This window comes from Gossypium hirsutum, chromosome D05 (assembly GCF_007990345.1).
Source record: "Gossypium hirsutum isolate 1008001.06 chromosome D05, Gossypium_hirsutum_v2.1, whole genome shotgun sequence".
Taxonomy (NCBI): domain Eukaryota; kingdom Viridiplantae; phylum Streptophyta; class Magnoliopsida; order Malvales; family Malvaceae; genus Gossypium; species Gossypium hirsutum.
Genome location: NC_053441.1, coordinates 9,093,956 through 9,108,653, shown reverse-complemented (window position 1 = coordinate 9,108,653; position 14,698 = coordinate 9,093,956). Strand labels below are relative to the sequence as shown.

The 14,698-nt window shown below is 35.8% G+C and overlaps 2 protein-coding genes and 1 pseudogene across 5 annotated transcripts; 1 reads left to right on the top strand and 2 right to left on the bottom strand.

Moving 5' to 3' along the window:
- Positions 1 to 1,193: 1,193 nt before the first annotated feature.
- Positions 1,194 to 4,061, top strand: LOC107906284 (SAGA-associated factor 11-like; annotated as a pseudogene).
- Positions 4,062 to 5,206: 1,145 nt separating this feature from the next.
- Positions 5,207 to 7,959, bottom strand: LOC107906281 (BAG family molecular chaperone regulator 4). Of its 2 annotated transcripts, XM_016833239.2 has the most exons (5): positions 7,514 to 7,959; positions 6,717 to 6,973; positions 6,487 to 6,633; positions 5,488 to 5,673; positions 5,207 to 5,382 (listed from the first exon to the last, which is right to left on the bottom strand). In XM_016833239.2, exons 1-4 carry the CDS (start codon positions 7,707 to 7,709, stop codon positions 5,512 to 5,514), a joined length of 762 nt encoding a protein of 253 aa, XP_016688728.2. In that variant the 5' UTR covers positions 7,710 to 7,959; the 3' UTR covers positions 5,207 to 5,382; positions 5,488 to 5,511. The 2 variants fall into 2 exon arrangements, with proteins under 2 accessions (XP_016688728.2, XP_040949503.1); XM_041093569.1 differs by having other exon boundaries at positions 5,207 to 5,673; positions 7,514 to 7,860.
- A 1,264-nt stretch (positions 7,960 to 9,223) lies between these two features.
- LOC107906280 (protein NETWORKED 4A) lies at positions 9,224 to 13,658 on the bottom strand. Of its 3 annotated transcripts, none has more exons than XM_041093568.1 (4): positions 13,501 to 13,658; positions 12,725 to 12,837; positions 12,073 to 12,184; positions 9,224 to 11,547 (listed from the first exon to the last, which is right to left on the bottom strand). In XM_041093568.1, exons 2-4 carry the CDS (start codon positions 12,737 to 12,739, stop codon positions 9,818 to 9,820), a joined length of 1,857 nt encoding a protein of 618 aa, XP_040949502.1. In that variant the 5' UTR covers positions 12,740 to 12,837; positions 13,501 to 13,658; the 3' UTR covers positions 9,224 to 9,817. The 3 variants fall into 3 exon arrangements, with proteins under 3 accessions (XP_040949502.1, XP_016688726.2, XP_016688727.2); XM_016833237.2 differs by having other exon boundaries at positions 12,725 to 12,785; XM_016833238.2 differs by having other exon boundaries at positions 12,725 to 12,785; positions 13,381 to 13,517.
- Between the last annotated feature and the right edge of the window lie 1,040 nt (positions 13,659 to 14,698).

Here is a 14,698-nt window from a genome sequence, read left to right as displayed (position 1 = left end):
TTTGGAACAAGGCAGGGCAGGGGTAGAATTATATTGTAATGAAGTGTTTTTGGATTTTATCATTTTCTTTTCTGGTTGTCTGAAATTAAAGGTGCTGGAGACGAACATTCCAGTTACTTGTTGTAAACAGGGGCATGGGCATGGGCATGGGAGAGGCGAGTTTCAGGAGAATTGTTTATTTTAAGGGGCAGCCAAAATTACCATAAACAAATGTTATAATTCAGTGTAACACGATATGCTTGGGATGCAGGCAATGATGAAACTGATTTAAAGTCCCAAACGGCATTATAAATTAAGCGGTGTTTATAATGGCAACAGCGTTACATCCTTGGGTGTCATTCTTATCCACTAATATTTTGGCTTGCCTTTTGCGGTAAACTGTCGTTCTCGAGGTCGTAATTGCTTAGAAATCAGTGGTTGCAGTGAAGACTTTTGTCTTTTGTGTCATACGGTCGTCCGGAAACATATTTGAAAGTAATAAGTCAACATGAATGGCCTCAATTGGTGGACAGGGTGCTTAATGTTTTTGCCTTACATGGTGACACACTCTACCTTCCATTCCGTATGAGATCGGTTAGGTTGTGTGCAGACTCTACTTTCACAATATTGTTGCAAAAATTCTAATTTCTTATCTCATAGGCACTTCCACTTATTTCATTATCAAGTTCTAAATATCTCATAGCCACTCCTACTTAGGCATAAAAGTGTTTTTTTGAAACAAACAAATACTTTTTAGAAAGTAGTTAAAATTTTTAACTTCAAAAAAAAAATGTTTTTTAAGCCTATTTTGAACTTGGCAAAATTACTTTTTTCCTAAAAAAAATTTTGTCTAGAAATATTTTTTATTTTAAAAGTGTTTCGTAAAAACAATACTAAACAAAGCTTTATTTCACAATGCCTAACATTAAAAAAAATTTTGTTAAATTCTAGACACTCAAATCCTACCTTTTTCTCCTCCACATTGACATTCATTTGGTAGGTTAGAACTGGTACTAATTCACCAGTTCATTTGGTTCAATTATATCAGTTCATAAAAATAAAAAATATATATTCAAAATCTGATTAACCTCCAATTTAATCAATTTTTTTTTGTTTAATTCAACTACCAATTACTAAATCAACTTCAATTCAATACGTTAATCAATTCCCAATCCAATCCTTTGCTATTGACCAAGTAGAATCACATATCTATTAATAATCTTCTACTAATAAGTTCTAAATTCTTATCTCAGAGAATATTAAAAAATGTGTTAAATTTCTTAATTATAGTAAGCGAGACTATATGTTAGTATTAGATATAGTATATTTTACATGGGGAAAATACCAGAAGAAATTGATTACTAGGACAAAGAAAGAAAGCAAGGAGGAACTCACATCACAGCCACAAGTTAGCAATCCTCTTCAAAACTCGTCAACAGCGAACACGTTGGTTACAACGGAAATTTGTGGTTGATTCGATTCGAGTATTGTTGCTCTTGATCTGCTTCATCGTTATCGAATCTCCTCGGCTTCCTGGAAGACGTCAAAGGACAGTTCCTCCTCCGTGTAATGTTATCATCAGAATCTGAAGCTTGTGACTCCGAGCTTCTTCGACCCAATCTAAGGCGAGGAAGAAAAACGACGAACGCAAAGAAGAGAGCAAAAATAAGAACGACCGTGACTAACCATATTTCGCCATGCAAAGCAAAGTGGGTGTCGTGCAAGAAATTAAGCTCAGCTGGTGGTGGTAAGCTTGAAGGCTCCATTGATGGTGAAATCGACTCCATCTGGCTCCATGATTTTACATCTTCCTTCATCGTATCAAACAGATGCCTTTAATTGCATAATGTGAACCAAAAACTCTTGAACTCTACACTGCTATTCCTTTTGTGTTCTTTTTTACTGCCAAATTTTTTAGCAAGCCTAGAAAACAATTCTTCCATGGGCCTGACTTTACCATTTGTTAGAAGACTAATATTATGTCTGCCATCAGTCTTAAAAGTAAAATGAAAAAGTAGGCCTTCAATGGCCTACTAAACAGACAATCTCTTTCTTCATACAGCCCACTCCCTTTGGGCTGTGATTGTAAATATTCGTGTATCAAAAACTGATTTCCTCCACGCGGATGCGCACAAAAGTAAAAAGTTGCACTGGTCACTGGATTCTAACCTCTCTCCTCCTTCTTAAGGGGCTCTCGATTCACATGAAAAAAATAACCTCTCTTCCGAGTAGAATCGACTTCCATCAGGTAAGCGCTCTCTCTCTCTCTCTCTCTCTCTCTCTCTCAAATATTAAGCGGAGAATTTTCATTCATGATTAAGCGCAAATACTTTAATCTGCGAATTAATGTGATTTTGTACTGTGGATTGGTCGAAGTAATTATTTAGTAAAATTAATCTGAATATGCTTGAATATTTTCGAATTCAATCTGCATTTATCAAGCTTGGAGAGATTATATTTGTGATAAATAATCGGCGGATGAACTTTGATGAATGATTGCCGATGATTTATTAAGTTTAACTATCATTGTCGCTTGATGATTCTCTTTTTATGATTTTGTGTTTATGTCGATTCATTTTAATTATAGCTATTGATATAGTATATTTGATATTCCTTTATTTATGAAATTTGTCATTAATTTTATCACTTCATTTTTCACTAATTCATGTATGATATCTGTTTGCAGTGTGACCAACTGGTCAAGCTAGAACTGGAAGCTATTATTGAGCTGAAGTTATCTTTTATAAGTGATTCATGTCTGGACCAAACGAAGAGAGTACTCAGGTGCCTCCGTTCACTTAGTTAACTCTTTTCCTCTTTTAAACGAAGAACTGAAGAACCTATCCGTAAAAAGTCGTTAATTCATGATTTTATTTATCACAATTAACAGGAGATGAACAAGACTTATGGAATGTATTTTTTTCTATTCCCTGAGTTCAATTAGAAGATTGAGGATGCTTGATTATAGTCCAACTTAGTTTGGATGAATCGTGTTTGCAGCTTTCATTGCTTATTTTTGGGGATCTCCTGGATTCTATAATTGTTGATGTTGCATCTGAGTCTCACCGGATAGCAAAGTTGGGCCTTGATCCTAAATTGGAGGAAGAGGAGGAAGAAGTCAATTTGTCAGCACAAGCATGAGTGAGTTTAGCCGATCCTAGTAACAGTGGAGAAACAAATAACAAGTATGTTGTGGACATATTTGGATAGAGTCACCCTTCTGTAGCCAGTGTGATATTTGACTGCATGAATTGTGGGAGATCAATTGCTGCTGGCAGGTTTGCTCCTCACTCAGAGAAATGCATGGGAAAGGTGATTGTTATCCTAAATATCCTGCCCTATGGATCTTTCTTTAATATAATCTGATTTTCTGGCCTTATCCATGAGGATAAGTTCTGATGGCGATTAGTGCAGCGATCTTTTATGTACCATTCCATTAACCTCGTTAATGTTCCTTATATATATATTCTGCAACAGGGTAGAAAGGCTCGTTGAAAGGTTACTAGGAGTAGCACAGCTATGCCAAACCGGTATTCACGAGGCAGCCCTGTTTCCACGTATTCTTCATTTTTGAATTCTACCAGCATGAATCAGTTACCAAATGGTACAGTTGGTGTAGGAGGTGAGGAACATTCAAATGGAACAAAGGAGGAGCCATGAAACAAACTTGAGCAAAGGCAGTAAACATGTCATGGACCTCAGCATGAGCAACCTGTATTTTTCGCTTGGTTAAAATAGGTTTCTGGCTTTCTCCACATCAGTTTCAGAATGGGATGGGAATATTTTAACATTGTCTAGGTGAACTGGGTCGTTAAATTGGGATACGGATAGTCCATACTTGAGTGGAAATCAGAGGCCAGAATGTAAGAAGAAATAGTTACGAGACGGGGGAAGTGAGGCCTGAATGTAAGAAGAAATAACGACGGGAGGCGGAAGGAAAAAAATAGCTTTTAATTTCGGGGGAGAGCCGAATATCCTAACCATCTAGACTACAACAAAATTGACATTGTTGATGAAAATTACCGTTTATGACAGATTTTAAAAATTAAAACTTAGTCCTATATTTTAAAATTTTAAATTCAGAATATGAAAGTTAGTCTGTTTTAAAGATTTTAGTCCAATCATAGTTTTTATCAAAATTTGATAATATAATATGTTTATTTTCTGTTAATTATATGTAACTTTATATGATGGAGCTGACAAATTTTGATGGACAATATTTATAATTTTAATTACTAGATTGAGATTTTTAAATAATAAAAATAAATTTTAACTATAATGATTAAATTTCAAATTTTGTCAAAATATAAAATATAAAAACAATATATTTTAACAAATTACATTTTATATTCTAACTTCATTTAAATTTTGGAAAATCGAAGAGTGTTGGATTATGTATGGATTTGGTTGCCCCAAGCTTTTGAATGAGCTAAGATCTTAATTTTAAATTTTAGTTTGATGTCATACTTAGTACATCCAAATACCAAGTGTTGATGATAAATAACAAAAGTAAATTTTAATTTTTATCTTTTTAAGTATAATGATTAAATCTCAAATTTTATCAAAATATAAAAACTAACAATATATTTTAACAAATTACCTTTCATATTCTAACTTTATTAAAATATTAAAAAGTCAGAGTGTTAGATTATATATGGAATTTTGTTGCCCCATGCTTTTGAAGGATAGTTTTGTATCATACCTAGCACATCTAAATACCAAGTGCTAATGATATGTTATGTAGAGGTTGTCATTGAGAGTTCTTAGGATAATGTGGCGAGTCTTGAAGTTGTAATGTATGCAGAGGTTGTCATTGAGAGTTCTTAGGACAATATGGCGAGCCTTGAAGCTGTCATCCACCCATTCATCATGATGGACAACATCATCTGAGTTGTGATTTAGTGTTACTTGACTTCGTTTTTTCTAGAAAATATTTATATTAATCTTTCAGATGTGGAAATTGGTGCTTGAGTTATTTATCTTGAAAACAGTTTTTTGAGTTTTTGACAAATGGGTTGAGAGTAAATCGTTGATTGTTTATCTTTTTACCATCATAGAAAACTAGTATGTATGTATGCATGCATACTTCTAAAACATAGTAAAATTAGGCTTCTTCCACTTCCACGGTTATCATTAGATAGTTTTACTGCTTATATCTTACGATAATTTATATATATTCATGTACACACGATTGCTTTTTTTTAAAAAAAAAATTAAGGGGAAAAGGTTGTAGTTAATGGAGTTGTGCATTTCCTTGTGGTAGAAGGTTCCAAAAAGTTAACAATAACAAAGAAAAAAGACACTTGCAAAGTTCTGATCGTGTATGCATATCTTGCATCACCTAACGCTTTGATTACATATGCCAGCCAACAATGAAGCAAAATGAAGTAAGATTCCATTTGACTGCAAATCAGAACCAGCAAAATGAACAGTTCCCTATTAGAAGTTTCAATCCGACAACAGCAGAGCAGACAGGCTTTGTTGTAAACTACTAGTCTAGTACATTACCTAGCGATAGATGTGAAGTTGAGCTTAATCAAATACCTCCCAATCTTGAGTTATTCTTGTAGATGATAACTCAAATGCCTCCCATTTGGTACTCGTTGGCACTGCATTGCAACTACTGCTGAAGGGATTGGAGTTTCTAGCCTTCAAGTGGTCTAGGGTGTCCACTAGACCTTGAACTCGACGAACCTGTGCACCATACCCATATTTCAAAATCCAATCTTTTTTATTATCATTCTAGTAACCACATTATACTCCTAACATAAAACACATCTGAGATCTCTCCTCTAATTCAAGCAGAAGAATGGTTGAAAGCAACCAGATGGATCAATGATAAGTTCCACCTGTTTTTTCGCTACTTTAATTACTTACTTTGCCCCTTCTTTTCTTGTTACTATCAGGTCGGGTCTAATACAAGGAGGTGCGCATGTGACATAATTAACCAACTGTTTCCATTTCCAAGAAAAATGGGTTCTCTTTTTTCATCTCAAGCACCTCCAGAATTAACACCACCATGCTGAGGACAGCGCACTCCACTTCTTTTCTTAAGCAGAAAGCCACCAAATATGTAATCAACAGGACCAAGCACAATTATTTGTACCAAAAGAGAAAGGGTATATAATTAGAGCATAGAAGGATCAAGAATCCATCTTTGCTGGATTCCTGTGCACAACTCACTGAAAATTTCCAGGTCACCGATGGCTGGTGTGGGCTCCAACTCATATATGCATGTCATTGATGTCAAGTTCTCAATCATTTCAAACAAAAAGGATCTCACTTTCCAGCAACATTTTGTTGGTATGCAACTTAAAACGTACAGTAGCTAAGTTGGACTTTTGCAACACGTAGAAAGCAAACAATCTCCTCTAAGCCAACAGAAACTTCCTAACTTTGTAAGTAGAAAAATCATAGAAAAGAATTTGAGCATACTCATGTCCAACACACAGTAATATATTTACAAAAGTCTAGTAAGAAAGCAAGCATAACCAAATAATCACTAACCTCAACCCGCCTCTGGTCTTTGGCTTCACCATCAGCCTCAATTGTATCTAATTGGAGCAATCGCACCATAAGTAACTCCGTCAAGACAAGGAATTCGTTTTCTGCAACCTTGGTACCTGCTCGGACATTTGCCTCCACTGCAATAACCTACAAAATTTTTGTAGGTTGAAAAGTGTTCACGTGGTCACATGAAAAATGAATTTTAAATTCTGTTTTGAGTGGATGCTAACCTTCTCAGAGAGTTTATCAACCTCTGACCTGACCTTAGCAACCTCTTCACAGGCTTTTAGCACACTTTGGTTGCTATTCATCTCCACAAGCTTCCTCTCTTTGCTAGCTGGGTCCTCTAAAAGTACCACCTTTGACATGTCTTTTACTCCTACCATATGCAAACATTCTTCATCATCCTTCTCTTTCCCTTGGAACAAGAGTCTCTGCTCCTTTGGCTCCAAACCGGTTTCTTGTGCAAGAACCCTTTTCAAATCCCCTTCAATTTGAACCAAACTCGGTCATTTATTACCGATTGCATATCGGACAACAATGTAACCATATCAGACTTTGTACATTCCAGTTGCCACCAAAACAGTTACCTATGTACAATAATCCAGGGAAGAACCAAAGCATACACGAGATAGAAAGAGGAAATATAGAAACACAGACACATAATGACAGAGCAGTAACTGTGCTTCAACACTAAATATGACATCCAGTGAATCATATGATGAACTGCGAATGTCAAGGCCAAAAAGTATATGTACGGGAACAAAGATGAAAACTTATCCTCAAATTAATATACCACTTTATAACGAAGGAATTAAATTTCAGAAACCGACGCAATGGAGTGGAGATGACAATAATCCACTTTAATGAAATACTGAAAATGGAAATCAAATGTTGCTAAAAACAGAAAAGTAACATGCAAACTGCTGATATTTAACCCTTCGCAAAACAAAAACCAATTACTAATCTTCCACAAAATTTCAACTAAGATAGGCATCAGGCAGGAAAAATATATTGAAATGGTTACCAAAAGTGGATTGAGCAGGCACAGCTATATCACGGTGATAAGAACCATGAGAAACTTTGATCTTAATCATAGGAGCAGAAGCAGCATCCGCCATGTTCCTTTTCTGAACAAGCATTCCACCAGGCCTAAGCTCCCACTCTATGTCCCCTTTAACCTCATTGCTCACGACCCTTTTTGAAGATGATAATCTTTTCATAGTCAGAAAATGAACTCACTACACACACACAAAAAAAAAAGAAAAGAAAAGGAAAAGGTGAAGTTGGTTGAGAGAGAGGTATAAGTTTGAGCTAACTGTAATGGCTAAGGCTAAACTAGAGGATTGAGTGAGCAAACAAAAAATGCTTTGAGACAAAGACCCTCCAACATAACTTTTTTCTTTAAGAGTTACCGGTTGGCCAACTTCAAGCTCGTGTGCGTGTCCTGCGTACTGTGTTTTTTTGTTTGTTTACATGTAAAAATCATGATTTTTACCAAAGAAACTAAGATCATAACAGAATCGTGATGTTGGCAAAAATCCCAAAGCAGATGGAGCCTATATGTGGCAGCTGGGGGTCCACCGGATGAGAATAATATTTTAGGATCCAACGGCCCATATTGGTAGCAAAAAAGCATATCACATGATGTATCTGATGAGAGTGGAGGGTCCAATGCTTTTAACTTCAGAGTTCAGGGCATTGGTACTAGTTGAACCCTTCTCCTTGCAGTTGAGGATATTTCTTCAGAGAGTTTAAAGGCATTGGAAACTGAATGTGGTGACTGTTGTGACTCCCAAATCTATCTAAAGTGAAAGATAACATACATATATTGTGTACAAGACATGTTCTAAATTTCACTCACTCCTTGGATTTGATGGACAAAAATGGTAAATCAGTGAATTTTGAATGTGTTTAGATTCTAATAATGAAGTATTGTGCCTTTATATTACCATGTCATATCACTAATTATTAATCAAAATGACATTTACACAAAAGAATAGAATTAACATATAATTTCTTTAATTTAATATAAGTATTGTATGGTTAAATATTTTTTAAAAATAAAAAAACCACGGTGCGTAATTTAGTTCTGCCTGTAAACAATTTTAACCAAATCATTTAATACTGCCTTGAACCATTGATGTGAGGAAAAAAGATAAAAATATATTATGCCTTAATCATACCATAGTTATAAGAGAATGGTACATTTAAGACTTATTTTTAAAGACCTCTCGTAATTGGCTTAATAATTAAGGATGTTCAATCATAAAATTCATCCGAGTTCGAGCCTTCAAAGAAAGTGAAAGACCTTTATTTAGATAGTTCCCCTTAGACCTGGCACAATTATACCCTACCATGTGTAATTGTAAAAAAAGGCTTGTTTCTAAAGAATAGTTTATTATATTATTCTTCAATTATTTTTTAATCTATAGTGGGGAATTAAGATAGCAAAGAAAAATAAATACTAGGGATATATTCTGGTCAAATAGTATGGAACAAGAACTAACACAAGTCTTGGGTCCAAACTGATGAACGATGACATACACATTTACGCATTTAGATTATTATCCATGTATACAACAGAAATAAATGGAGAATCAAGCCGAAATTTCTGTATGAAAAAATAGACATCATTTGGTAAAACATGTTTAGCAGTCCCATCAATTTCCGGAAACAACAGGAAAATACATATCCCTGTAGATGCTAAGTGAAGGTGGATGGAATACTACACCAATGAAAATTAACTCTCTCACCACTCTATATATATATTATTCAATTAATTATTTTGACTCAGCACATAACACGAGCAGCAGTATACAACAACAAAGTGAAACTTAAGCCAACACATACCATTCAAACTCGACAGTAGGGGGCGCATAAACAAGACAAGGTAGCACACTCACGTCAACAGAATTACAGACAAACAGGATGAAACTGAGACCAAGGACTACCAAGACTAACCGACTTATTCCTCTTCAACCATTCATCAACGAAACCACAGGAGTTTGAGCATGGCAAGCGAGGAGCAGATTGATTGACCGGGAAGTCTCAAAGCATATTGGACAACCAAATGTTAAAATGCAAAACTGTCATATTCTCTGTCTAAAATGCACCTGGATCCCAACATTCCAAGCGCATCATCTTGGCGCTAGTATTTGTGAGCAAAACTATCATATTCTGTCTAAAATGCAACTTCTGTTTTCTGTATTCTCATTAAACAAGCAGGAGATGACAAAGCCACCTGCAGGGACTACTGAGATAATATGGGGACTCAACACAAAATATCCAAGCAACCAAGTAAAAGGAGACATTATGTAGCATCGCATATTCATGTAGTCAAAACTGGAACTCTCTTTTGCCCCATAAATGCTTGCCGAAGCCAATGATACCCATCTCGGTAATGATCCAGGGAGAAGCAAAGCTGCCTTATAGCTTCTCGTTTCTCTTCTGCTCCCTCCAGTATCATGATTCTTTGCCTCTCAATCACATCCTCTAGCTCCTTAGCTTTTGATTGGAGTTCCTCCACCGATTTATGAGCTTCTTCAGCACTAGCAATTAGCTTCACATGCTCCATATGTAAGTCCTGGAGATGCTTGTCCATTTGAACAATCTGATTATCCCTACAACTAATCTCTGCTTTGAGTGAATTGATTTTGATCTTAAGCTCATCCCTTTCCGATTTTAATGTCTCAAGGTTCTCATTTAAAACTTTAATGCAATCACTTCTCTCAGCAATCTCCAACCTCAAATGCTCAATTTCACTATGAAGCCTCTCCTCTGATTCTCTTTTTTCATTCACAGCTTTTCTGATCTCCTCCTCCAAGGACCGGCCACGTGCTTCCCAGTCCCTGAGCTGTTGTTCCAAAAAAATTCGTCCTTCCAACAATTTTGATATTTCAGCTTTGATATGAGCTTTTTCAGGAAAAATCTTCTGCTCAGCATCAGATACAGCTATCTTTAAATCCCGGATCTCATGATCCCTGTCTGATAAACTATTCTTCAACATTGCAATTCTTTCCTGCAGCTTGGAGACCTCTCTTCTCTCTGTATTCAGTTTGGATTTCCATGTGATTATCTCTCTTTGAGCCGTATCAAGCTGACCCTGCAACTTTTGAATTTTTTCAGAAGATTGCTTCTTCTCAAACTTCAAACTAGCAATTTCTTTCTCAGAAGCCTGGAGCATTTCTTTGGTAATACTTAATTCTTCCACCAGTGCCTGCATCTTGCCATCTGCATGTTCATTTTCTTTCTCCATTATACCAATCTTGTTTTGAAGATCCAATGCCTGATTTACCTCAATCTGCTCAGTCTTGTGCATTTTGACACTTTCTTCTTCAGAAGATTCCAGGTCAGCTGCCTCTAGTGGTTTATATTTTTGGAGCTCGGTCCTCAACCAGGTGATTTTTTCTTCAGAGAGCTGTATTCTTCTGTTGGAAAATTCGAGTTTTTCCTCATACTCCCTAATTCTAGCAAGAAGTTCGGAATTATTACTTTTTGCTCCTCTTACTGAACCATCTGTATTTTCTTCCTCCAGCATCCGTAGCTTCTGTTTCATTTCATGAAGTTCAAGCTCCAACTCAACCATTTTCCTGCTAGCCCCTTGATCACTCCCATTCCCTGACAAAACTGAGTAATTATTGACTGAAGAATCATCAGATTCTGATTCATAATCTGTTCGAGTAGATGACTCATCCTCTTCTTTCTGGTACATATCAGAGCCACTCCCACCAGAACCAAGGAAGACACTGAAGCCAGCAGCTCGGGGGCCAGATTTACGACGACTCAGCCTTTGGTCTGAGGATGGCCAAATAGGGGGTAGATCAGAGGCAATGTCAGAGACGTCGGAACCCTGAGATTGGAGGTCTGATGGAATATTCTTCCTCAATTCTCCTGTCAGGTGATCATAACGCTCTGCCAAAGAACGATACACACGGTAGAACTCCTCAACATGAGATACAAGTTCTGGCCTCTTCTGATAATACATCTCAGCCTTTTTCATAAATGACTCTCCATCTTCTTCAATGAGCTTCAGCATGTGCTTGACGCTACGATCCATTTCTGCAGTCAACAATCTTAATGTTATTTTCTTGTTTGACATTTTAAGAATTTAAATGATTTCAGAAACAAAATTCTTGATTCAGTAAAGATGCAATAGAGAAGAAGTCTAGTCCCCTCTTAGAAGCTAGACAGGTAGGGTTCGGTAATATCTATGGCACCAGAAGTGTGATAAGAGGAACGGCAGCAGAAGCAGCTAATAGTATACTACCCTGCTTTCTCATGCATTACTTTTGCTTCTTCTAGAATGTAAGCATGCCACTTCAATCAAAAGAGAGATCAAGTCCCAAAACCTTGTAACAAACCATTCAGCTCGACAAGACGTATACTATTAGGACATATAGCTTTTATGTGCATACAAGAAAGGAAAGGAAACACCACTTGGCAAACACAGGAGAAAAATAAGATTTGAACCACCTATAGCATCACATCTGATTTCATATGCAACAAACTAAACAAGAAAAGGCATGTTGAAAGTATGTTCTTTGATCAAAATCCTTTGTAAGTGGAGAGAGAGAGAAAGCTTACCCTCGAGATTTTCTGCTAGCCATCTTGAATTCTTGGGACTGATGTGGCTATCCCACCACCATGAATGTGACTTTCTGGATTCTAGTCTCTTCACACTTTTAGTTAATTGACCCTAAAATGAGAAGAAAGCAAAATTAAGAAATATAGATCTTCACTGCACAACTGATAATGCTATAACATAAGCTGGTAGAATGAAGTCGGTAGTTCATCAATATAAATATATTTGGTTGAATGAGTGTTAACCATGAAAGTAGTTTTGTTCACTGTGCTCTATTTCAATAGTTATTCAAACAAAAAAACTCCAGAAAAATCTCTCTACTGCTTCAGATATAGACTGTAGTACATCTTTGATAAACAAAAATGAATTCATTGGTGACTTCAGAATGCAATTCAAGCACATTTTGTATTATTGATTCCTACAACAATGCTTGACTAGATACATAACATGAATTAAGTAGATACTTAAATTGATTTTGGGTTATTAGCCTAAAAGCACAGGAAAGTATACACAGTGTAACTAGAAATTTCATTAGTGGAAAAAGCTTGCAATCAAACAAAGGGTAAAAGAACGTAGACATATATAGTTGTGAATATAGTAGTGTAAGCTAATGAAAGAAGTATGTTTAGATAAAGGAACGGGCTAATTTCTTACTGAAGAATTTGCCATCTTGGAAGCTTGTTGAAGAAAGTTGATCAGGATCAGGTATAAAAAGCTGGGTTCAGAGAAACAGTGCAAATCAGTAGCATAACCTCCGCATATTCAACCTACATAACAATATAATTGTACTTGTACATATGCATATATAGCAGGTAAAATGAAAGGTTCAATCGATTTGTTCCATTACACTCTAGCAATAGCCCATACTATATGAGAAGGTGAGGCAACTGGAATTATTAGCATGACCTAAGCTGTACCCGGACTTCAAAGACAAAACTAACACTGTTACTATTAATAATTCCATTATTAATACAACTTGCAGAACCAGACATCCAGCTATTCTGACGCGTTTCGTCATTCTAAGACTAATTTACTCGCAAAAAACCAAAAAAACTTTACACGCAAAGAAAGACAATTTTTTGGAACAGAAATGGGTAACCAGAAGAAACCCAAAATCAAATAGAAATAGTTCCATCCAAAACGTATTGATTTTATACCTTTAATCAAAGAAGTCGATAGAAATAATAGAATAGAAGAAAATCTGATAGATTTCTAAATCATAATATAATGAAGGAGCACAAATCTCTAAATCATTAGACAAAAAATGCGGGTAGAAATTTAATAATAATAAAAATAAAAAAGAGGCCGACCTCAAACCCAAAACCCAGAAAATTATTCCAAATCGGTAATCGAATCTTTGAGGAACAAAAATACTAGTAGCAGAAGTTAAAAGAAGAAGATTTGCAGGAAAATGAAAGGATACAACTTACAGAGAAAAAGGGCAGAGAGCTTTGGACAACTCCCTGAATCTCTTTTATGTGTTTGTCCCTTAATTTTCCATGAAAGAGAATGAGAGAGAGAGAGAGAGACTGTGGAGCTGTCGAGAGACCTGGGAATGGAATGGGCAAAGCAGGTGTTTTTAATATCCATCAATGTTCACATGGGCATGCAACAAAGTCAAAACTCACATCCTTCTTCTTACCTCATTATTAATGTATTATTCTTAATTAATTATTATTGAATTGACGATCACCATTTTTTAATCAAAATTAAAAAAAAAAAGAATAATATTTTTAAATAAAAAATTGACCCCAATTAATGGGAAGCCTATATATAATAGGGGACATTTTCAACTGTATTATATTGCATGATAAATTGAGATTAAAATTGAACAAATGAGTTAAAAATAATAATCAAGGAGGCGTTGAATTATGTGCCGGATGACTATGGCAGTGCCATCTAACCAGACAAATGGCATGTATTAGCCAAAAACTAATGCCGTCGAGAAACTGCAATGAAAAAGAGTCAAAACAGGAGAAACAGCAGAAACATAAGGTTTGTAGTAGCTTTCTAACTTACCATGGCGGTGCGGCTTGAATTAGTATGGTTTTTTAAATAAATTATTATTATTCACAATTTGGAAAAACATAAATATCGACAACCCTCAATTTTTATTCGTACTGGGATTTGCTAAGATCAACGACCACCCTTTTGCTTCTCCCTTCCCCCATTTTATGCATTGCAAACCATTAGAGAAATTACTTGTATGTTTATGATTCAGCCCGTGCCAACTAGATATCATTTTAATTAATTAGACTACTCACCCAACAAGTCACCGTATATATATTCTGTGGCCCGAAATTATATCTATTATATTTAGAGTTTGAATTATAAAAAAAAAGTAGCTTTAAGTTGTGATAAATATTGTATACCTTTATGAAATAGCTTTTATCATTTCTGTCGCCACATCTTTGGGTTGAAAAAGATATTTCCAACTATTGCCTTCCCCTGGCCACGCGACTAACATGATCACAGCAAACTTGTGCCATATATACAGGACTTACCTAGTTATCTCAAAAGTTCCGTATATAGTGAAGTCGGGAGTCTGCGATTTTACTTCCCATGCCCAACAAATAAGTGAGATGCGGTGGAAGCTGATCAATTCAAAAATAACCCTTTCCATTTCAC